Source organism: Loxodonta africana, chromosome 5 (assembly GCF_030014295.1).
Source record: "Loxodonta africana isolate mLoxAfr1 chromosome 5, mLoxAfr1.hap2, whole genome shotgun sequence".
In the NCBI taxonomy this organism is placed as follows: Eukaryota; Metazoa; Chordata; class Mammalia; order Proboscidea; family Elephantidae; genus Loxodonta; species Loxodonta africana.
In genome coordinates, this window is record NC_087346.1 from 2,026,057 (window position 1) to 2,051,309 (window position 25,253).

Sequence of the window (25,253 nt, forward strand, 5' to 3'; positions counted from 1 at the left end):
AGTTATTAAAATATTCTTTCTTGGAAAAATTAGCTTAAAGACTTTTAACAATTGCTATGAAAACTTAGGAAGAAAAAATGTTTGGACCATTTGATCTTTACTTAATCAAGTCTATAGATTATTTCAGTATTATTTTGAAATACTCTTTGTAGTAAACTGGCATGATACAATAAAGCATTTTCCAGATCGTTGTCACCTCTTTAAAGGAGGTCAAAGCAGAAAAAACTACAGAACAACAGCATTTCACCGGTGTCATACTGAGTATAGTTTTCAGTGTTACATACATATGTATACATACAAACTATAATTTTATAGTCATAACAAAGAAGGTAGTGAAAAATTAAAAAAAAAAACTTACTTCAAACAGCTAAGTAGTTAGTGAAGTAATAAAAACAGCTCCATCTGGAATCAAACAGCTCTGTTTTCAAACCTTGACTTTAAACAACACAACTAGCTATGTAACCTTAAGTACTTTGCTGAGTATCAAAGAGAATAATAATCCCTAACTCATGGAGATGAATCATCAGAAAATGACATTCAAAACACTTAGTAATAATAATGGTTAATACTTCAAATTTGCTGTGTGCCAAGCACCGTGCTAAGTGCTTTAAAGCAACAAGTCATTCAATCCTAACAATGGTAGGTACTCTTATTTTCCTCATTTTACAGATGAGATGACTAAAGTCCAGGAAAGTTATTTCACTTGGCCAAAGTCACACAGCTATTAATTGATGATGGTAACAAGATTTGAACCCAAACAAACTGGCTCCAGAGCCATTACACTTAACCATTATACTGTAACTACCTCTCTATGACAGTGCCTGGTAGTCCATTAAAAGAAAAGAAAATGTTGTCTTTAAAAAAATGTAAAGCTATTAACGCAATATATAGCCATTGCAGAAAACTTAAAAAAAAAAAAAAACCTCATTAGAGAGAATTGATTTTAACATTCTAATGTTTTTTTAACAGGAAAGTTTTAATCCAAAACTTGCAGAACATTTTATTATCCTACAGTGTAAATGTAAGCCTATAAAATATAACTCACACAAGCATATGAAAGCTATATACACGATATTCTTACTTGACATGCACAAAGTGACTTTACTTTGTACAGCTGAATTTAAAATATTCAGGATTCCAATTGTTTTTTCTTGGTCTTACTGGAAATAACTTGTATTTGTTTATAGTGCCACATTTTTCAAAGAGATTTCACACTAACATCTCATTTGATCTTCATGAGAATCCTGTAAACTAAGCACAAAAGATTCAGTCTCAGTCCTCATTGTACAGATAAGATTTAGAAAAGAAGCAACACGTGCAAGTTTACATACCTAGATAGTGGCAAAGATCAGACTGCAAATTAGGCCCTCTGACTTGGTTTAGAGCTCTTTCCACCACATACGGAAATTTTATTAATATAAATGTTATCAAAGCCACAAATTTAAATCCTTTAACCGATCTTTTAATAAACAAATTCAACTGTTATTACACCTTTTTTTTCATTGCTTACTCAGGTTTCTAACCAAATGGGCAATAAAAACACCAAAAATAAGGTAAGGAAAACACACATATACACAAACACGGAATAACCAAATGGATTATTCCATATAATTGAGCTTACCACATGAAAATTAAAACTCAAGCCCTGCCCCTTTCTCTGAACGAGATATGATTATACCATAGTACCTGGCTTTTTATTTTATCACACTTCAGAATAGTAATTAAGTGTTAGTTCCTAACGATTATTCCACCCCCAATTAATAAAACTGGTGGTCTTCCATACTGAAATTACACTCAGTGCCATTAACCAGTTATCTCCTGTCAATTTGACTAGCAAAAATAATTTAGAATGGCATAACTCTCCAAATAATTGCTAAGGATTCACCTCTCCCCACAACAAGAATCAGTATGTTTTTAAGGAAATGGATCTCTTTTTTCACTAAAAGCCCTGCTTCTACAACAAACAGGTCACTCATTACAAATGAGTAGTCTTCTCACGGCTTAAAGTAAAACGTAAACTGACTGCATATATTCAATTTAGTTTAATCACATTCATGTCCATTAAAACTTCTGCTCTTGCCCGCTCAGAAAGTCTAGTAGCAAAGAATAAGAAAAATAGGAAATGGTGCATCATATTTAACGGTTTCCATTCCCCCTACAGAGGTATATTAGAGAAGGTCAGATCTATGTATAACACAGCCTTAATACAGGTTTTGTCTAATTAAAATGGAATCTCATAAAAGGAGTCTTAAAGTAGAAGACAATTGTAAAGAATCCTTTTTTGAAGGCACATACGAAATGAAAAATACAGGTTTATCTGCTTGTTCAAGGACTCACCTGTAACACTACTACTAAAGTTCATTCTACAGGACCATATGAGAGAAAAGGTATGACAAGATTCTTAATGTTGTCTTTTTTAACAAAACCAGTAGGCTTAAAGTAAGTCTTTAGACAACTTACTCTTTTATTTAGGAAAACAGATGCAAAATATTACGTATGGTATATTTTGTTTCCTATTCAATTCATTATAAAATGGGTTTTGTAAAATGGCATGTTGGACAGACATATTAAGTTCTCCAAAGTACAATCACTGCATTAAATAAAAATACTATTCTACAATCCCTTATCTGAAACTCTTGAGTTTGGGGAGTTTCGGAAATGTCAGAATAGTAAGAGTTTCCCTTGATATGGAATGACTGCTGTAATACTCTTAATTGTTAATTCCAAATCAAACATACAGTAGAATATTATCTTTCACCAGCAATTAAAAATTTTAAATATTAACACTGTGCTATAGGGTTGCTATGAGTTGAAATCGACTCAACGGCAGTGGGTTTGGTTTGGTTATGGAAACAATGAAGCAAAATAGGATACAATTAAAAGAGACTGAATTATTCTAATAGATAATAAAATTCCCAGCACTAAATGCTTCTAATTATATAGGAATAACTGATACCAGATAGTGCTCTTGCCAAGTACTGAACTGGAAAGGATATATGAAATAATTATTTTCAATTGTTGGACAACAACCAAGGCAGGACTGTGATGTCAGATAAGGAAAACAAATGAGGTTAAACCCCAAAAACATCCTTGTTTCTGGCTGGAGGCATTTCCCAGACCACAGAATAGAGAGGGTGAACCCAAAGCAGATATCAGAGTTAAAAAAAAAACTTCTGGGAAACCTGGAATTTATGGGGCAGGGTACCAGAGAAAACTGTAAGTAGAAGCTTCAGAAATCTGCATAGAAATCTTTAATCAAACATTAATCTGTGTTGTTGCTGTTGCCATTGAGTCAAAATCATGGCAACCTCATATGTCAGGAGTAGAACTACTCCACAGGGTTCTCAAGGCTATGACCTTTCACAAGCAGATTGTCAGGCCTATCTTCCAAAGTGCCTCTGGGTAGGTTCTAATTGCCAAAATTTCAGCTAGTAGTCAGCGATTAACCATCTGCACCACTTAGGAACTTCAAGCTATGGTACGAAGCAAGATTCCACTGAAGCTGGGTAAAGAACTACCAGGTAGATGTGCACTGAGCAACACTGGTGCTCATACTAGGCTGGGAGATGTTCTAGTTCCAAACATCCAGTTAAGAGACTTCATTAAATGATACAGGATTCAGGAGAGAACCAGAAAGGCCACACCTTAAGAGTAAAGCTAATCCAGACTCACAGTGATCAAAGCTTAAAAACAAGCCATGAAAAGCACAAGCTGATCTGCAAATAAATTAATTGCCTGCCAAAACAAAACTATATTAAGAAATACAACAGGATTCAGATGCTCAGTATCTTAGTGTCCATAATATCCAAAATTATGAAAAACCAAAAATTACTAGAAATGCGAAGAGGCAAAAAATTGTGATCTATGCCCCCTCGGGGAGAAAAAAAAAAATCACACCCAGAAATGACAATAATGGAAGCAGCAGGCAAATGCTTTAAAAGTTATCATGATTACAATTGGTCTCAACCCACCTGGAGCAAAGGCAAAGGAAGAACACCAAGGTCACATGACAACTAAGAGCCCAAGAGACAGAAAGGGCCACATGAACCAGAGACCTACATCATCCTGAGACCAGAAGAACTAGTGGGTGCCCGGCCACAATCGATGTCTGCCCTGACAGGGAGCACAACAGACAACCCCTGAGGGAGCAGGAGATCAGTGGGATGCAGACCCCAAATTCTCATAAAATGACCAGACTTAATGGTATGACTGCGACTAGAGGAATCCCAGAGACAATGCTCCCCAGACCCTCTGATGGCACAGGACAGGAACCAACCCCGAAGACAACTCCTCAGACATGAAAGGGACTGGTCAGCGCGGGGGAGAGAGATGCTGATGAAGAGTGAGCTAATTAAATCAGGTGGACACTGGAGAGAGTGTTGGCAGCTCTTGACTGGAGGGGGGATGGGAAGATAGAGAGAGAGGGAAGATGGCAAAATTGGCACGAAACGAGAGACTGAAAGGGCTGACTCAATGGGGGAGAGCAAGTGGGAGAAGGGAGTAAGATGTATGTAAACTTATATGTGACAGACTGATTGGAATAGTAAATGTTCACTTGAAGCTTAATAAAAATTAATTAAAAAAGTTATCATGATGTAATATCAAAAGAAGCAAAGGAAAACATGAACATAATCAGAAAACAGATAGGAAATCTCAAAAGAAATAACGAAAATATTAAAAAATGGAAATTCGAGAACACAAAAATGTAAAATACCTAAAATAAAAAGTCAACCATATAGGCTTAAAATATTTGATACTACAGTGAATTTGGAGCCACTGCAATGAATGTAAAAGGCACACCACAATCCAACTGCTGAGAAGTAATGATAAAGGGAGGAGCCCGGGTGGTGCAATGGTTAAGCCCTCGGCTGCTAACTGAAAGGTTGGCCGTTCGAACCCACACAGCTGCTCTGTGGAAGAAAGACCTGGCAATCTGCTCCCATAAAGATCACAGCCTAGAAAACCCTATGAGACAATTCTGCTCTGTCAGATAGGCTCTGACGCTATGAGTCAAAATTGACTCAACAGCACCCAACAGCAACAATGATACAAGAGGAAAATGTAAACGCTGTCGGGAGGAAAAAACTTGTATCATAAAAGAAGGTCTCACCTCAAGAAATAAGAAAAATAAGAGAAAATTAAACCCAAAGCAACCAGAAGAAATAATAAAGAGTAGAATCAACGAAATAGAAAATTAGAGGAAAAAAGTGAGACCAAAATCTGGTTTTTTAAAAAGATCTAGTCAGAATTGGGCACCATCACTGAAGTATACAGCACAGAAGAGCAACTAAAGCCTCAGATTTCAGCCAGAGAATGAAAAGACAAGCCTTAAGGAAATGGGAAGTAGCAGGAACATCACAGGGAAGGAGAAACTCAGGAAAGCTACCCTGCAAAGTAATTTATGAACTCTTGGGTTCTTGGGTTCACCTCCGAACTGTGCACTCAAGGATCTTATACTATTTACAATGCCAAAAACTTTGAGAACTCAATGAATAGGTACACTGGCCAAACCCCAAATCAGCTACAGAGTGGGACGTATGCAGGACAGACCCAAGTAAGGCTGCCAAGAAACTGGAAACTGACATTAGAACCATAGCACACAGAAAAGCTGGAACTTGCAGCCTGAATTTAACCAGACTGGTTGGCTGCTAAAACAGAAATAGTAACTTCCTTCACAGGATTTAAACAAGACCGAGAGTCTGATGACATAATATTCAAAGTATCTAGGATAAAATTCAAAATTATAAGGCATGTGAAGAAACAGGAAAAACTCAACTTTCATGGAAAAAGACAACCAACAAATGCCAACACGGAGATGACACAGATATTTTAAGACTTTAAATTAGCTATTATAAAAATGCTGGTGCAAGAAATACTAAACAATTTGAAACACTCAAACAAACGAACAAAAAAAACACCGCTGTAAAGGCTCAAAAGCAGAATGGAGATAACAGAAGAGAGAATCTGTGTACCTGAAGATGGAATCAATAAAATGTACCCACTCTGAACAAGAGAGGAAACAGGTATTTTTAAAAAATGATCAAAGCCTCAGGCTCCTGTAGAATAATAACAAAAGGTCTAACATTTGTGTCACAGGAATTGCAGAAGGGGGTACTTGTGGTGTCCAAGCACCGCTCATCAACGCTGGGACTGAGTTGAGGCACTACAGAACCATGTTGTTGTTGCATGCAGTGGAGTCAAGGTGGAGTCGATTTTGACTCATAGTGACCCTACAGGTCAGAGAACTGCCCCACAGGGCTTCCAAGGAGTGGCTGGTGGATTCGAACTGCTGACCTTTTAGTTAGCAGCCGGAGCTCTTAACCACTTCACCACCAGGGCTCCAGGGACCCATGAGGCATCAGTATTTAATAAATCACGGCATCCAAAACCCACAAAGAAACAGAACTTTCATAGTAATATTGAGGATCATTCCACCGATGTTCCTAGAAAAAGGATTTCTAATTTCACAAATAAGAACATGAAAAAGGTTAAGAAATCTCCAAGACAGCTGGCTACTTACATAAATAGAACAGTTGGACAAGCTGTGAAAAACCCATAAAAACTATGTAAAGTGATCTATTACAAAAAAGAAAGTTCATTACAGGTGGCCCCCGACTTACAATGTATTCGAATTCTGACAAACCGCACTTATGATCTTTTTTTTTTTTTTTTTTTGGTACATCTTATCATTAGTAATATGTACTACATACAACGTTGCAGCATGTAATTTGCTGATATTATCCTCAGATATTCACTCACAAATGTTTAATTTTATGATTTACTATTCAAAACACTACCATATACAGTTTTCTGAACTAAATCAGAGGCTTTGGTGGATTGAAAACATGGGTCTAAACACTGATCACTTTGCTAAAGTCGATAGGCAGATGATCCAGAACCTTCTACAAGTGGAGTTATTACCACAACTGACAAAATGCCAACATTGTTCAACTCTTCTTTGTCAGAGTAAATTTTCATGATTTGTGTTTTATGTATGTACGACTGTATATATGTACATTGTTAAAACACAATTACAAGTTTCCATGTAATGTTTCCAATCCCCAAAGACAAATAAAGATCGGATTTATAAAGGACTGATAAAGATACTGATTAAAATAAAAAAAAGGCAGTAATAATAAAAACTTGAAAAAAAAAGAGGTATTCGATTTCTATCAGAGCTGGCTTACAACAAATTAGTTGGAATGGAACCCGTCATAAATCGGGAACTACATGTGTATATGGATTACACCTCAACATAAAGAAAAGAAAAATCCTCATAGCTGGGTCAGTAAGCAACATCATGATAAACAGAAAAGACTGAAGTTGTCAAGGATTTCATTTCACTTGGACCCACAATGAACACCCACTTGGAAGCAGCAGTCAAGAAATCAAATGACATTTTGCATAGAAAAATTTGCAGCAAAAGACCTCTTCAAAATGTTAAAAAGTAAAGATGTATCATTGAGGACTAAGGTGCACCTAACCCAAGCCATGGTATTTTCAATCGCCTCATAGGCATGCAAAAGCTGGACGACGAATAATAAAGACTGAATAATTGATGCTTTTGAATTACAGTGTTTGTGAAGACTAAAACTGCCAAAAGAATGAACAAATCTGTCTTGGAAGATGTACAGCCAGAATGCTCCTTAGAAGGGAGGATGGCGAGACTTGGTCTCATGTACTCTGGACATGTTATCAGGAGGGACCAGGCCCTGGAGAAGGACATCATGCTAGGTAAAACAAAGAGACAGCAAAAAAAAGGAAGACCCTCAATGAGATGGACTGACATAGTGGCTGCAACAATGGACTCGAACATAGCAACAACTGTCTGGTGCCAGTTCACTCTCTTGCTCTATTGGTACCACAATCCTTTTTTTTCACTGAGTAACTATTAAAACCAAAAAACTCACTGCCGTCAAGCTGATTCCAACTTATAATGGCCCTACAGGACAGACTAGAACTGCTCCTTAGAGATTCCACGGCTGTAAATTTTTATGGAAGCAGACTGCCACATCTTTCTCCTGCAGAGTGGCTCCTGGGTTTGAACCACTGGCCTTCCAGGTGGCAGACAAGTGCTTTAACCACTGTAGCACCAGGGCTCCCTAACCATTAAACACTCTTTGAAATGCTAAGCCAAGCCTAACTTCTGCTTACTGATCCCAGCTCTGTAAGAGTTCGGTCTTCTCTCACTCACGCTGAACATCTTTGTTCTTCCAGCTTCCTTATACGAATGCTTTAAGTCCGTTTGACATTCTGACGCTCTGAGGTTGAAACAGGTATTGTTCCCATACTCCTGGATTTTAAAAAACCAGTAAAATTTCAAAAAAAAAATTGAGAATTGAAGCAGGGTTGCTAAGTTTTAATTTTTCCAAATAATAAGATATTTAAAAAAAATCTATCAGTATTTCACAAAACAAAATGTATCTTAATATTTTTAAAGTAACAAGGAATGAATTTCAAAACAGATAAGAAAGGTCTGTGAGAATTTCATACTATATTTTTGTGGTGTATCAGTATTAGGGAGTCTCTGGAGGTTTTGGGCCTAGAAGTTAAAATTATAAGTATGGTCTTACTATCAGCAAAACTGAGTGTGATAATCACTACCTGCTTTCTGGATACTGCCATATCCCTGTTAATAAAGTGTGAAATCTGCCAGATTAATTTTATCTTATCTTTCTTCCTTTCTTTTTCGGCATTAAATTATGTCACTTCAGAAGAGAAAATCGAAGGAGGACGACTAACTACCATGAGTAGAATTCTGCTAAAGGAATGCTAAAAACTATGAACCCTGATGCTAGGGACAGAATAAAAACTAAACAAAACTCAAGATATGTACCTATGATTGAGAGCCAGGTATATAATAGAATCTGACAATTTTAATGAGAAACACTCAAGTTCGCAGGCAACAAAGGAGCTATGAGGGCAGAGAAACAAGTATAATCAATTATTTAATTACACAAAAACTAAAGTATAGATGATTTTAAAGCAACCACTATTATTTTCAAGCATAGCACATAAAAATAAACATGAAATCTTATAGGAAAATGGTTACCTCTTAATTTCTAAAAACTCCATGAATCCCCATAAAACCATACAGGCCAAGAAAAAGAGCATATAAAACGCTCATAGGCCACCCCCACAGTATTATGAAGAGACGAAGCAACTACAAACTCCAACTTACGTGTAAGTGTATAAACATCCAAAACCGAAGCTCCAATGGGAACTGTCCAAAAGAGAAAAGAATGTATCAAGGTCCTACTGGTGGGTGAATACATGTAATATTAACTAGGATTCTCCCTCAGGAGAGGGTCCCATACTGAGAGCAAGTACTGACAGCAGATCTGAAATATAAATGATGAGAGCCAATGGCCACTGAGGAATCAAAAAAAAAAAAAAAAGGTTTAGAAAGTGAGGACTAAAGGTGTCAGTCCTAGCAGAGACTTTTGGGAGAGAGGGTGGCATTTTAGGAGAAGGTGTCACTTAAAGAAGGTGAAGGGAAAGAAGAAAACAAATGAATATAAGGACCGTACTAAAACAAGACAGAACTATAAGTGGGGAAGGCCATTTATTTAAAAAACAGTATTTCACTGTGGCAACAAAAGACAGTAGTCTTGAACTAAGACACTGTGTAAACCATCCAAACTCTGTTCCAAAAATAAAATTGCCTATATTGCTAGTCCAGGAAAATCTAGCACAAATAAAATCTAGCACAAACTAGCATCCGTACCAAGTTACTTACAAGAAGTAAAAAAACTTTTTGGTAGATAAAGAACATAGCAAAAACTACGCTATCTAAACAGTATAGATGCAATACAACACTGTGCAAATTAAAAATAATTAAGTAACGAATGCAGACATTAAAAAAAAAAATTTATCATAGAATCGATTTCGACTCAGTGACCCCAGGATAGAGAACTGCCCCCATAGGGTTTCTAAGGAGAAGCTGGTAGATTATTCGGACTGCCAACCAGCTGTACCTTGCCAAAGCTCTTAATCACTGTGCAGACATGAAAGAACACACCAAATCAGAAATACAAAAATTTAGAATAGATTGGACAATACAGGAAGATATAAAATGGGAACAGACTGGACTCAGAAAAGAAACAGAAAAATACTAGAAAATCATCTCAAAAATGAAGACTAAATTAGAAGATGCCCTAGAAAGAATAGATATGCTGTGAAGAGACATAAAAATAGGAATGGTTCTCAAACAAATGAAACAGAAGTGAAAAGAATCTAAGAAAAAGTGATATAGAAAAAAAGGCAGAGAAAATACAATAAGGGAATGTTAAAATAGAACAAAGCTATTAGTCAAACCGTAATTCAGGAAAATTTCTTGAATTAAAAGAAAACATCAGTCTACATGCTGAAACCACATACCTGTGGAAAATTTACTCAGAATAGTCAACACAGAGAAACATACCTATAAACCTATAAAACAATTTAATTTTAAAAATAAAGAAAAAACCCTCCAATGTCCAAGCAGAAAAACCAAGTCATCTACAAAGAAAAGAAAATCAGGTTGATATTGGCAACATACAAGCAAGACAACAGCAAGGCAATATTGTCAAGAAACTTAAGGTGTGAGCCAAAGATTTTATGTCCAGCCAAACTTTTCTTCGAATATCAAGGGTATAGGGAAACAGTTCAAATTTGTAAGAACTCAAGAATTACTTCCACAAGCATTCCTGAAGAATCTACGGGATGATGCGCTTCATCCAAATTAGAGATGATTGGAGGAAAAAAAATCAGCAAAAGGTCAGCCAATGAGTATTAACTATATTTAATTACAGAAGTAAATCTAAAAAAAGGTGTTGATGGCTGCGCAAGAATCATCTGTAAAATAATATGCTCCTACAAATTAAAAATAACTTAAAAAAAAAAAACAGGAAAGAAGAAAGTAGATTAAGCTCATTCACTGTGTCACACAGAAGAGGTAAGATTAAGTGGATTTAATTTAAAGACAACAATCCAAATAGTAGGTACCTAAATAAGAAAAAATAAAGACGACAACCCAAATAGTAGACACCTAAATAAGAAAAAAAGATGTCTAAGGGAATTTTGAAACAGTATTAATATAAAAGTAACAGGCTAGGAAAAAACACAAACCTTCCTAAAAAGAGAAAAACATACAAAAAATAAAGCAAAACACCATCAAACAAAATACACAGTAAGGATAACATAAAACAAAGATGAGGTCAAGTTATTAAAAAAAAAAGCCAAAGTTCATAATAGACTATACCTACAACACAGCACGTACTAATACATGCGCTTTACCATTTGCCAGGCACTTTCACACGTATCTCATTACATGCCCTGTGAGCTAAGCCAAAGAAGTATTATATTTTTCTTTGTACTCAGATTTGTAAACTGACTCTTAGAGAGGCTAAAAACCAAAAACCAAACCTGTTACCATCAAGTTGATTCTGACTCATAGCAACTCTAGAGGACAGAGTAGAACTGCCCCCATAGGGTTTCCAAGGAGCGGCTGGTGGATCTGAACTGCCGACCTTTTGGTTAGCAGCCAAGCTCTTAACCACCGTGCCACCAGAGTTCCTAAAGAAGCTAAGTGATCCCAAAAAATCAAAACAAACAAACAGAGAGCAAGGATTCAAACCCAGACTTTCCAGCTCTGAATCTATAGTTCTTTTCACACCTGGCTTCTCTTCCTTTTAGGATCAAAATTGTTTCAAAACACAAATTGATTTTCTACATTCTACTTTAGCCTTAAAAGCCTGTGAGTGGCCATCTAAGCTATTCCACTGGTCTCACCCCATGTGGAACGAGGGAGAATGAAGAAAACCAAAGACACAAGGGAAAGGCTAGTCCAAAGGACTAATGGACCACCACTACCACAGCCTCCACCAGAGCAAGTCCAGCACGACTAGATGGTGCCCAGCTACCACGACCAACTGCCCTGACAGGGATCATTAAAAGAGGGTCCTGGACAGAGCTGGAGAAAAATGTAGAACAAAATTCTAACTCACAAAAAAAGACCAGGCTTACTGCCCTGACAGAGATTGGAGAAATCCGAGAGTATGGCCTCTGGACACCATTTTAGCTCAGTAATGAAGTCACTTCTGAGGTTCACCTTTCAGCCAAAGATTAGACAGGCCCATAAAACAGGAGAATACTTAAGGGGCACACCAGACCATGGGCAAGTACGAGAAGGCAGGAGGGGACAGGAAAGCTGGTAATAGGGAACTCAAGGTTGAGAAGGTGTTGACGTGTCATGGGGCTCGTAACCAAAGTCACAAAACAATATGTATACTAATTGTTTAATGAGAAGCTAGTTTGTTCTGTAAACCTTCATCTAAAGTACAATAATTAGGAAAAAAAACACAAATTGAGCAAATGCATAATATTTTATTTCTTTGGTTTTAAAACATTTCTTAGCCTCTCCACAAAAATCTTTAGAATGAATTAGAGTGAAACTTTTGATACTCTAGGTATAAAGTTTCTAACAAAGAAAAAATAGTTGGAAGAGGCTTAAGTCTCCTTCATTATCATTCAGTGGTAGCAGCAATGAGGATGGCAAAAAATGTGACATGGTCTCAGGTACTAGATACAAGAATAGGGCCCTGGCTTAGTAAAAGGCCATACTTCAGAGTAAGGAAAAAGAAAATCAGTTGCCGTCGAGTCCGCTCCGACTCAAGGGACCCTGTGTGTCAAAGTAGAACTGTGCCCCATAGAGTTTTCAATGGCTAATTTTCAGAAAAAGATCGCTACACTTTTCTTCTGAGGCACCTATGGGTAAACTCGAGCCACCAACCTTTCAGTTTGCAGCCGAGCATGTAAAATGAATGAACTATCCAGGGAGTCCAGAGTAAAGGAAAACTCAAACCAAACCCACTGCCATCGAGTCAATTCCGACTCAGAGCGACCCTACAGGACACAGTAGAGGTACCCCATACAGTTTCTAAAGGGCAGCTGGTGGATTCAAGCCGCCGGTGTTTTGGTTAGCAACCGAGCTCTTAGCCACGCCGCCACCAGGGCTCCAGAGTAAAGTAAGAGCTAACCAAACACTGATTATGTGATCTCTACATCACTATGTAAGATAATGTAGTTAGTTCTTACTATAACACTTGTTTTGAAAACACCCATTTGCTACAACACTATTGAGATATTACCAAACAGTCTGAGCACAATGTATGTCATATTTCATGTTTGCTTCAGAAACTAGGTGAACGTAGAAAACTGCACTGAGCTGAAACCAGCCAAAGAGGAAAACATAGCACATATGCACACACCTCAAACATCTACCACTTCAGTTCACCTTGTGTGTTATGAGCCACACCCATCTACATCTGGTGTTTTAACTTTCTGTCAGGTGTCAGATAACCTCCTTCAACCACTTCACAATAACTCACAAGCTGCAATTCTTTCAATGCCCACTTTCACAAGCAAACTGCAGGTCTTTTTCAAGGTACAAATGCTGTATTTATTGTAGTATTTATGTATTTGTTAACCATCTGACATATACAAAACTGTGCTGCCATTTTTATTAGATTCTATCTTTGTTCTTAATCTGTCACTAATGAAGGTTTTGAGTGCTGTGTCCGAACCCATTTTCCCCATAAATCCTATGGTTTTTAATGAGTAATTCTGCCTAGCACAGTGGCTTTCAGGAACCCACATGTCCTGATATATCAGGACTGACTGTATAAAAAGCAAACAGAAGTAAATTTTGAACAATGTAATCACGAATACTAGCTGCACTTATAATTCCCTCAAAAGAGTGTTGCAAGGATTCTATCAGTTAACATGTAAAAAGCCTGGCATAAAATCTGGCTCAAAACAGACGTTCAATATATGTCAGTTTACTTCATTTCTCCCTTCTTAAAGACTCTGACTCAGCCTCAAGTACTGATAACCAAAGGAGATCTTGCAATCTTTAGTGAGCTCTCCCTGAAAAACAAAGAGTAGCATATAAACTGTAAGACGTTATCATGTAAAAAAAAAAATATTTTGTTATATTGGAACGCCAGCCACGTGTGCAAGTAGATGGCCAACTCTAAGGCTTTTTTAGGTCTGCATTTTTTAAAGCAAACTTTCATTTCTCCTTTTACATACACTCAGATAAAACAACTCTTCACAGATGCTATAGAGGAAAGTTAAATAATCTCCTCCGTAACAAAATCAAATGGAATCTACAAGATTACAAATATTACTGACTTCAAACAAGATTATAGGTTTCCCAGTAGGCCTTAATAGAAATTTCAAATTACTGCAACTGAAGATTTGTTCACATTATACAAATAAAAAAATCTCAGTTGAGTAACATATACCAGGTAAGAAAACTACTAACGTCCATATCATTTATTTCTACACTGTAATTTTTATTTTACTTTCAAATGGCAAAAAACAAAGATCATTTTTATTAAATGAAAAATTTAAGAAATTATTTTAATTCCACATTAAGTAAGTAGTATTATAATTCATAGCTTATGGAGGGGGGACTAAATACAACAAGTTAAGCTCATTTTTTTAAGTTACAACTTCAATACAATGTAATTTTGCACAACACGCAGCACAAAATGACTTAGATATAAGCGTACAGCTAACATTGCAGGGAAATCCCCCTGAATTAAGACTACAAACACAGCATAAAATCCCTCCAACACCACAATACACAATATTTATACTAAGAATCACCACTCTCGTAAAGCTCTTCACTTTCTTGTCTCACCATCAGCACTGGCAACCGACATTCTTTCAGAACCATTTTATACTAAGAAACTAAGTTTTTCTCGCTTCGATAGAGTTATTGTCTATAGAGAGTAAAGCTGTTTTTAGATGTGAATGCTAATGGCTGATTAAGCTTACTGATTAGCTAAGTGGCTTGCACTCCCACACCAACATCCCAGCATACCTTTCCAAACTCCACGAACTCAACTTGATTTAAAATTTTTTTTTCCCAGAAACTACACTCATAAAACAACTTGAAACTATGATTTTTTTTTCCATTTTATATTCCTGTTTCACGTGGTCATATACAGTGGTCCTCAACCTTGACTGTGTCAAATCAGTTGTACGGCTTTATAAAACTACAGACGACGAAGCCCTACTGAGACTGTGATTCAGCAGGGGCCTCGCAACAAACTCATTTCCTTTGGGTGCCGTTTTCCTCCAATGCTAAAACAAGCAAACACCCAGCAACCCAGTGCCGTCGAGTCCAAAAATAAGACCTCCCTCTTACTAGGCTTTTGTGACGAGAAGAAAGCCATGTAAAGAAATATTATGATTCATTCACAAATGAAACTTCCAAGGTCCTACCTGATAATACAGGTTCTGCCCAATATCCTACAATTACCTTTCGTAATAATGTGCTCTGCAACGCCACAGCCCAGTTTACCTCTCTTCTCAAATATCTTTATGCTAGCACATAATCCAAAGATTTTCTTCTCCTGCCCTGTAATCACTGTTTTAATGGTCATTTCATACAACAAATATTTATAAAACATCTGTATGTACATCATTCTAACATGCAGACACAAGTAGTTCACAGTTCAAAAAGCTCCTATCTTCATGAAAATTACACTTTAATTGCATAAGACATATAAACATACAAATAAATCTCAGATGGCGATAAGTAATACGAAGAAAAATAAAGCAGGGGAGAAAAATAAGACTGGGGAGCATATGGTCAATTAAAGTCTCTACAATATTTACAGGACATTTGAACAGAGTCCTAAAAGAAATGAGAGGAAGTGAGCCACGCACGTATTTGGGGAAGAAATTTTTCAGTATATAACTCTTTGTATGCTGTTGTTGTTAGGTGCCGTCGAGTCAGTTCCAACTCATAGTGACCCTATGCACAACAGAACAAAACACTTCCCTGTCCTGCACCATCCTTACAACCCTTGTTATGCTTGAGCTCACTGTTGCAGCCACTGTGTCAATCCACCTCATTGAAAGTCTTTCTCTTTCTGCTGACCCTGTACTCTGCCAAGCATGATGTCCTTCTCCAGGGACTGATCCCTCCTGACAACACGTCCAAAGTATGTAAGACACAGTCTTGCCATCCTTGCCTCTAAGGAGCATTCTGGCCGCACTTCTTCCAAGACAGATCTGTTTGTTCTTTTGGCAGTCCATGGTATATTCAATATTCTTCGCCAACACCACAATTCAAAGGCGTCAATTCTTCTTCAGTCTTCCTTATTCATTGTCCAGCTTTCACATGCATATGATGTGATTGACAATACCACGGCGTGGGTCAGGTACACTTTAGTCTTCAAGGTGACATCTTTGCTCTTCAACACTTTCAAGAGGTCCTTTGCAGCAGATTTACCCAATGCAATGCGTCTGTTGATTTCTTGACTGCTGCTTCTGTGGCTGTTGATTGTGGATCCAAGTAAAACGAAATCCTGAACAACTTCAATCTTTTCTCCCTTTATCATTATGTTACTCATTGGTCCAGTTGTGAGGATTTTTGTTTTATGTTGAGGTGCAGTCCATACTGAAGGCTGTCGTCTTTGATCTTCATTAGTAAGTGTTTCAAGCCCTCTTCACTTTCAGCAAGCAAGGTTGTGTCATCTGCATTACGCAGGTTGTTAATGAGTCTTCCTCCAATCCTAATGCCCGGTTCTTCTTCATATAGTCCAGCTTCTCGGATTATTTGTTCAGCATACAGATTAAATAGGTATGGTGAAAGAATACAACCCTGAAGCACACCTTTCCTGACTTCAAACCAATCAGTATTCCCTTGTTCTGTCCAAACAACTGCCTCTTGATCTATGTAAAGGTTCCTCATGAGCACAATTAAGTGTTCTGGAATTCCCATTCTTCACAATGTTATCCATAGTTTGTTATGATCCACAGAGTCAAATGCCTTTGCATAGTCAATAAAACACAGGTAAACATCTTTCTGGTATTCTCTGCTTTCATCCAGGATCCATCTGACATCAGCAATGATATCCCTGGTTCCACGGCCTCTTCTGAAACTGGCCTGAATTTCTGCAAGTTCCCTGTTGATATACTGCTGCAGCCATTTTTGAATGATCTTCAGCAAAATTTTGCTTCTGTGTGATATTAACGATATTGTTCTATAATTTCCACATTCAGTTGGATCACCTTTCTTGGGAATAGGCATAAATACAGATCTTTTCCAGTCAGTTGGCCAGGAAGCTGTCTTCCATATTTCTTGCCATAGAAGACTGAGCACCTCCAGCGCTGCATCTGTTTGTTGAAACATCTCAATTGATATTCCATCAATTCCTGGAGCCTTGTTTTTCGCCAATGCCTTCAGAGCAGCTTGGACCTCTTCCTTCAGTACCATCGGTTCCTGATCATATCCCACCTCTTGAAATGGTTGAATATCGACTAATTCCTCTTGGTATAATGACTCTGTGTATTCCTCCCATCGTCTTTTGATGCTTCCTGCGTCGTTTAATATTTTCCCCATGGAATTCTTCACTATTGCAACTCGAGGCTTGAATCTTTTCTTCAGTTCTTTCAGCTTGAGAAACGCCGAGCGCGTTCTTCCCTTTTGGTTTTCCATCTCCAGCTCTCTGCACATGTCGTTACAATACTTTACTTTGTCTTCTGGAGAGGCCCTTTGAAATATTCTTTTCAGTTCTTTTACTTCATCAATTCTTCCTTTTGCTTTAGCTGCTCGGCGCTCAAGAGCAAGTTTCAGAGTCTCCTCTGACATCCATCTTGGTCTTTTCTTTCTTTCCTGTCTTTTCAGTGACCTCTTGCTTTCTTTATGGATGATGTCCTTGATGGCATTCCACAACTCGTCTGGTCTGCGGTCACCACTGTTCAATGCATCAAATCTATTCTTCAGATGGTCTCTAAATTCAGGTGCGATATACTCAAGGTCATATTTTGGCTCTCCTGGACTTGCTCGGATGTTCTTCAGTTTCAGCTTGAACTTGCATAGGAGCAACTGATGGTCTGTCCCACAGTCGGCCCCTGGCCTTGTTCTGACTGATGATATTGAGCTTTTCCATCGTCTCTTTCCACAGATGTAGTCAGTTTGATTTGTGTGCTCCATCTGGCGAGGTCCATGTGTATAGTCGCTCTTTATGTTGGTGAAAGAAGGTATCTGCAATGAAGAAAATTCATTCATTCTATCATTCGGTCTCCGGCATTGTTTCTATCACCAAGGCGATATTTTCCAACCTCTGATCCTTCTTCTTTGTTTCCAACTTTCGAATTAAAATCACCAGTAATTATCAATGCGTCTTGATTGCATGTTCGATCAATTTCAGACTGCAGCAGCTGATAAAAATCTTCTATTTCTTATCTTTGGCCCTAGTGGTTGGTGCGTAAATTTGAATAATAGTCGTATTAACTGGTCTTCCTTGTAGGCGTACGGATATTATCCTATCACTGACAGCATTGTACTTCAGAATAGATCTTGAAACGTTCTTTTGACGATGAATGCAACACCATTCCTCTTTGAGTTGCCATTCCCAGCACAGCAGACTTTATGATTGTCCAATTCAAAAGGGCCAGTACCAGTCCATTTCAGCTCACTAATGCCTAGGATATCGATGTTTATGCATTCCATTTCATTTTTGACCGTTTCCAATTTTCCTAGATTCATACTTCGTACATCCCAGGTTCTGATTATTAATGGATGTTTGCAGCTGTTTCTTCTTATTCTGAGTCGTGCCACATCAGCAAATGAAGGTCCTGAAAGCTTGACTCCATCCACGTCACTATGGTTGACTCTACTTTGAGGAGGCAGCTCTTCCCCAGTCATCTTTTGAGTGCCTTCCAACCTGGGGGGCCCATCTTCCGGCACTATATCAGACAATGTTCCGCTGCTATTCATAAGGTTTTCACTGGCTAATGCTTTTCAGAAGTAGACTGCCGGGTCCTTCTTCCTAGTCTGTCTTAGTCTGGAAGCTCAGCTGAAACCTGTCCTTCATGGGTGACCCTGCTGGTATCTGAATACCGGTGGCATAGCTTCCAGCATCACAGCAACACACAAGCCCCCAGAGTACGACAAAGTGACAGACACGTGGGGGCCCTTTGTATATGATCTTTTTTTGTATATGATCTTTTATATAACCTAAATTTCTATGTCCAAAAATGCTTTTATGAACAAGAATGATATATTTGAATCAATGCCATCAGGAACAGAAATACTACAGGAAATAAGAATGCACACTAAGGAAAAAGATACACTTCATTTGAGACAGGTCACCCAGTAGCTCTCCAGTGCTCCAGACACGCAGTGCATCATGTCTGGGGACTGTCCTTTAACCTGTGGCTCAAAGCCATAGTTGGGATGGCAAGTCTATTATCATCAAATAATTCGTGTGAGTACCAATAATGACCCTGGAGGATGCAAGACTTTGAAATACCTACAGAATCAAACATTAAATCCAGAGCCTTAAGCTTTTGTCTACTTTTCTAAAAATGTAGTTTTGTCTACTTCTATAGTCCTGGTGGTGCAGTGGTTAGCAACTTGGGTGCCAACTAAAAGGCTGACAGTTCAAATCCACCAGTTGCTCCCTGGAAACCTTATGGGGCAGTTCTACTCTGTCCCACAGGGTCGCTATGAGTTGGAATCAATTCAAACACAACAGCTCTGGTTTGCGATTGAAAACTACAACTGTATTCTTTTTTTTTTAACCAGAATATGTTATTCCCCCAAATAATCTGCTCAAGCAAGTATTTTTAACCTACTCACCTGACCCATAAGAATCCTTTTTTGAAAACATTTCAGGTCTCTGACACAATATTTAAAAATATGCTTTGTCAATTCAAAACAAAAATATAATTTGCTCATTCATACTACACCTCAAGCCAGAAAGAATTTAGGGCAGAAATTAAAAAGTAAACAAACACACACACACTTTGATCAAATGGCTTTTTACTTACTAGAATTTTACAGGCCTTTTGAAAAATGCATTGTGGTTTTTATATTTGCATTACCGCAAAACTGCATTTCATTTTCTAGTATACCTTAAAACAGAAATGTATTCTAAGTGAAATATATGCTTACCTACTATGTACAAAAGAAGTGATTTCACAAACTAATGCCGTATTTCCATTTTTTGTTCTTTGTCATATTTTAAACACATGCAGTACAGGCAAAGTCTATTAAAACTAATTTCAAGCTACTGTGCACGTTTAGTTGCAAAACTAGAATTGTGTCACAAAGAAATTTAGTTTAAATCAACTGACCTTCCATGTGCATAAGGAAACCTACCTGTTAAAAATTCTCAATTTTACTTTCATTTGCAACTAAATCTAACCTATCCTTTACTGTAAACACCACTTTCTCCAAGGCAATAAATCTAATGAAGTTCTTTACCTATAATACGTTCAACCTAATAATTATTACAACTCTTCTACCTAACAAAGAACTCTCTTCCCTTCACACCTCCCCCCGGCAACCCCGCCACCTCAAAAGCAGGTTAGCACTAGACAGCTATGGTGTAACCGTCACTGGAAAAACAAAGTTTGTTTCCTGACTCTAACACTAGCTGCTTAGCTTGAGCAAGTTGCTTAACCTTAATCTTAGTCTGTCTCCTTAATAAAAATATCCCCTACCTTGAAAAGAGTGAGAATTAAGAAGGACTCTAAAAAGTGCACTTAGAGTAATTTGGAAAAAAAAGATGAGACAAATATGTAACAAAATTGAATTTCAGATATTAGACTACATCAAGTCAGATAAATTCACTGTAATAACTATGAATTTTTTGCAAGCTAATGTCTAACCCTAATTGCTATCGAAAAATTAAGGTAAAAACATTCTTCATTAATTTGAAATTGAGGTCTCAATTAAAAAAAAAAATTACAAATAATTTCATCTCCTACTTAAGTTTACTAAAAACAAGTATGGTACCACTAAGAAATAAACAGCTTAAAACTTGAATGCCGCTGTAATGATTTCAAAACACTGACCAAGCAACACTTGATTAAAGGTATTAGGATTAATGTGCTACAAAAGACCTCTTTTAAAGTGTTAAAAAGCAAAGATGTCACTTTGAGCACTAAGGTGCCCCTGACCCAAGCCACGGTATTTTTAACCGCCTCATATGCATGTGAAAGCTGGGCAATGAATAAGGAAAACGGAAGAAGAACTGATGTCTTTTAATTACAGTATCGACAGAGAATATTGTGTCTCAGAGAATATTGTGTCGGAGAATACTGAATATACCATGGACTGACAGAACAGAGCCCTGGTGGCCCAGTGATTAAAAGCTCAGCTGCAAAGCAAAAGATCAGCAGTTGGACTCCACCAGCCACTCCTTGGAAGCCCTAAGGGGTACTCTACTCTGTCCTATAGGGTCACTACGAGTCAGAATCTACTCAACAGCAACGGGTTTGGTTTTTAATGGTCAGAAGAACAAACAAGTCTGTCTTGGTAGAAGTACAGCCAGAGTGCTACTTGGAAGAGAGCACGGCAGGACTTAGTGTTTTATGTACTTTTGACATGTTATCAGGCGGGATCAGTCCATAGAGGACATCATGCTAGGTAAATACAGGGTCAGCAAAAAAGAGGAAGACCCTCAATGAGATGGATTGACACAGTGGCTGCAACAATGGGCTCAAACACAGGAACGATTGAGAAGATGGCACAGGACCGGGCAGTGTTTTGTTCTGTCGTACAGAGCTCTGGTCGCTATGAGTCGGAACCGACTTGATGGCACCTAACAACAACAAACAACAGGGTATGTCCAGTTTTTCTGATTATTGGGCGGGGGGGAGCTTAAAAACATAACAAATTACTATAAAAGCTGACGAAGCAGAAGCTTTCAGAAAAGCAAATGCTAACTATCCTTTCGGTTAGTAACATTTTCTTCATTTCTAATGTAAGAGATCAATAAGGACATTATATTCCCCTTTCTTCATTTACTGATTTTCAAATTTCTCAGAACTTCTTTATCTTTTGCATATGCCTTATCACAATAAATTTTTTTTTATCACAATAAATTTTTTAGCACTTTGATTTTAGCAAGGAATTTAAAGCTTTTACCCTCCTTCACAACTAAAATTATTGCTTTAGATACTTAATCAAAACTTGCTATCCTATGACTGGTTAAACAAACTGTGGTACATCCATATCAGAGACTACTAATCAGCAATAAAAAGGAATAAACTATCGATACAGACAACGACCTGGGTGAAGTGCAAGGCAATTGTGTTGAATAAAAAAAGGCTAATTCCAAAAAGTTATATACTGTATGATTCCTTTTATTAAACATTCTTAAAATGACAAAATTATAGAAATAGAGAACAGATTAGTGGATGCCAGAGGTTGAGGGGCAAAGGGAGTGGGAGGGAGGTGGTTGTGGTTCTAAAAAGGCAACACAGGGATTCTTGAGCCGAATGAACTGTTACATGTATCTTGATTGTGCCAGTGGTGGGTATAGAATCTACATGTGATAACACTGCACAAAACTAAATACACACAAATGAGCACAAGTAAAATTGGGGAAATCTGAATAAGATTTGGTAGATTGTATCAATGTTGTGACATTGAACTACGGTTTTGGAAGGCATCAGTATTGGGGAGAATTGGGTAAAGATTAAAAGATATTATTTCTTATGACTATGTATGAATGTACAACTATTGCAATAGTTTTATTTTAAAAAAGTGCTACCCAAACAAATGTGAAAATCTGAATACCAACTGGATATTAGGCAATACAGGGAATAATTGTTAATGGTACTACAGTTAAACAGGAAAATGTCCTTCTTAGGAGAAGTTTGCTAAAATATTATGGGATGAAGTATTATGTCTGCACCTTATATGTTTTACATATATAAGGAAAGAAAGCATATATGGCAAAATGTTTATTAAACTTAGGTAAAAGACTTATGAGTGTTCCTTGCACTCTTCCTTTTTCAGTTTGAATTTTTTCAATATAAAGAGTTGGAGGAGATTAAAGATAAATTGCTATCCTAAAAATTCCTAAAGCTATCCTAAATAGTCCTACACACCAATTAGTCAATTAGTCTTTTAAAATGTTTAAAAGTAAATAAACTGATGTTGTAAAACTATGCAACAGTTCCACCTACACTCCACTTAGTCCTAAAAGAAAAAATAAGGATTTCAAGTTAATCAAGAGTTACACAGTTTTAGACATGACTTGCTCATGTTTTTCAACATGAATTAACTAGATATATTGGGCACATGGATATTTTTGTAATAACAAAGTTCGACATAGATCACTTTTTTATTTGTAGGAAAACTGAATCCCCAAAGTACTTCCATTTTTTTCAAACAAATAAAATAAATTCTAATTATAGGAGAGAAAACTAACACTTCTATAACACACGCCCCAAATTTTAAGTCTTAAGCTGCGCAAATACAGTTAATTCTTTCATTAAAAAAATGTTTGCATGAAAAGGGCAACCCACACGCTAAAATGCCAAAAAACATGCTACAATGTATTAATTATAGCGCCAAGGCTACAGGCCACACTCGACAATGTTAACAGTCCTCCAAACATCACTGCGTTAAAGGTTTTTTTAAAAAGGCAAACTGAACATGTTAGAAAGGTAGGAAATATGTTTGAGCTAGCCTAACTAAACAAGCTCCATCGCAAAAGTTCTCACATTCTCTTTTCTCTGATGCTAAGTTTTCTCCCTAGCGTTACACACTTGAAAAGTCTGTGTCTAGTACTAAAGACTGATAACTTTTTACTTCCTACCGGACCGCCCCCTCGCGATGGGCCCCACCTCCCGAGGGGTGATGGGGTGCGGCTGTTTCCCGCTCGGAAACTAAGAAATAAATGCTCTTCCCTTACTCCAGAAAGGAGGGAACAAGACAGGCCAAGGAGCAGCAGTCTGAAGTGTGCCACCAACTGCTGGAGGCAGTCATTCGCGAGTCTTCCCCTCCTCCGCTGGACTCCTTCCTCCCCTCACACCTCGTTCAGTGACCCGGCCGGGCGGGGACAGGTGAATCCCAAGAGAAGGGAAGAGGGAGGGAGGGACGACCCAGGGAGCGCCGCGCTTAGGCAATGAATGAGCCGCGCTGCGTCGGCGCCACCTGTTCCTTCCACGGATGCCCCGGCCTGGTGGCAGGGCTCCCGCACCACCCGGGCCGCGGCTCCTGTCCGTGCCGCCCGCTGCCCAGCTCCAGGCCGGGCGGCGCCGATCTGCGCCCGCAGCCGAGGAAAGCCGGCACTCTAGAAGCCGGTAGGTCGGGCCTAGTCTAGAACCAGGGCCCCCGAAGCGAGGGGACGACAGGGTAGCCTGTGGTGCCAGCGCGGGGGCCCAAGTGGGATCCAGAGGGAGGCAACGAGGGAGTGCCTTCGGTAGGACTAGGAGTCCGAAGGCGGAGTCCCGACGGGGTGGCTCGGTGCCCGCCGGGCCGATGTTAGGAGTGACAGGGCCGGGTTCGAGCTAAACCCTACCCACTGCTTGTCCGGAGCCTCGCACTTACCAAGATCCGCTTGAAGAGCGCGTTCTCCTTGGGCGGGAGGCTCACGGCCGGCATCGTTCCGGCTCCTCCCGCTGCTCCCGCCACCACCCGGCTCGGTCAGGCTGTTTGTCCGACCGCCGCCGCCGCCGCCGTTCCTTGGTTGCTTCAGCCTAGAATACCACGATCCGCCGCCGCCCCTAAGCCTTGGGTATCGCCACGTCGCCCTAACCGGACACCCCTTTCCCGTCGCTGTCTTTTTCCTTTTCTCACTTAACGCTGCTGCCGCCTCCCCCCGCCCCACGGGTCTCTGTCGGCGGTTCACGTGGTAACTGAACAGACCGACAGAGGCAGCCAAAATGGCGGACGCAGAGGGCTTTCCCACCCGGGTCACGCCTCCTAGCACGCAGGCGCGATGACCTCCTTGCCCCACCTCTTCTGCCCTGGAGCTTGCCGGGAAACCTGGACGCCGGCCTGAGGACGGGGGCCCCGAGGGTCGCCGCGGGCTCAGCACGTCCTGTTGGTGCCGAAAGTCCGGACGAGCCGGGGGAGAGAAGGGCAGGGGCTAACTCCGGTTGCGACCGCCTTCACATGAAAAATAGCCATTCTGCACTAGCTTGGCCTCTCATTCGTTAGGTAGACTCTCCCAGACTGTGGGATCCGAATGTGAGCCGTAAGTGCTAGCTAAAACGCAGGTGTTTAAGAAGAGCTGTGGACGTGAAAGTGCATATTTAAGGAGCACGGACGGAGGGGAAATGGAGAAGACGTCAACGCAGTGGGACTTGTGAACAGATGTCAAGGGAAAGGGGCTTAAGTAGAGTCTGAAGGGTGTGAAAGAGCTTGACTGATTAAATGAGTGTGGTTGATTTGGCGAATATTGCTTAAGATGAGCCTAGAGAGGTAGTTAGCCAGATCCTAC

The 25,253-nt window shown here is 39.0% G+C and overlaps 1 protein-coding gene across 7 annotated transcripts in view; it reads right to left on the minus strand.

Annotated features, from left to right (window-relative positions):
* Positions 1 to 24,694, minus strand: part of NAA15 (N-alpha-acetyltransferase 15, NatA auxiliary subunit) — a 75,466-nt gene extending 50,772 nt beyond the window's left edge. Inside the window, exons 1-2 of one of the 7 annotated variants that reach the window (XR_010322002.1) lie at positions 9,182 to 23,987; positions 8,195 to 8,293 (exon numbers count right to left, since the gene is read on the minus strand). Coding sequence is in view for 3 of the 7 variants with exons in the window: in XM_023548689.2 (XP_023404457.1) it covers positions 8,195 to 8,293; positions 9,182 to 9,199 (117 nt within the window). In the remaining 4 variants the exon portion in view is untranslated. Of the gene's footprint in view, positions 1 to 1,081; positions 3,862 to 8,194; positions 8,294 to 9,181; positions 23,990 to 24,358 lie in introns of those variants that run through there. The other 6 variants (XR_010322003.1, XM_064285308.1, XM_023548689.2 and 3 more) reach the window with 6 other exon arrangements.
* Between the last annotated feature and the right edge of the window lie 559 nt (positions 24,695 to 25,253).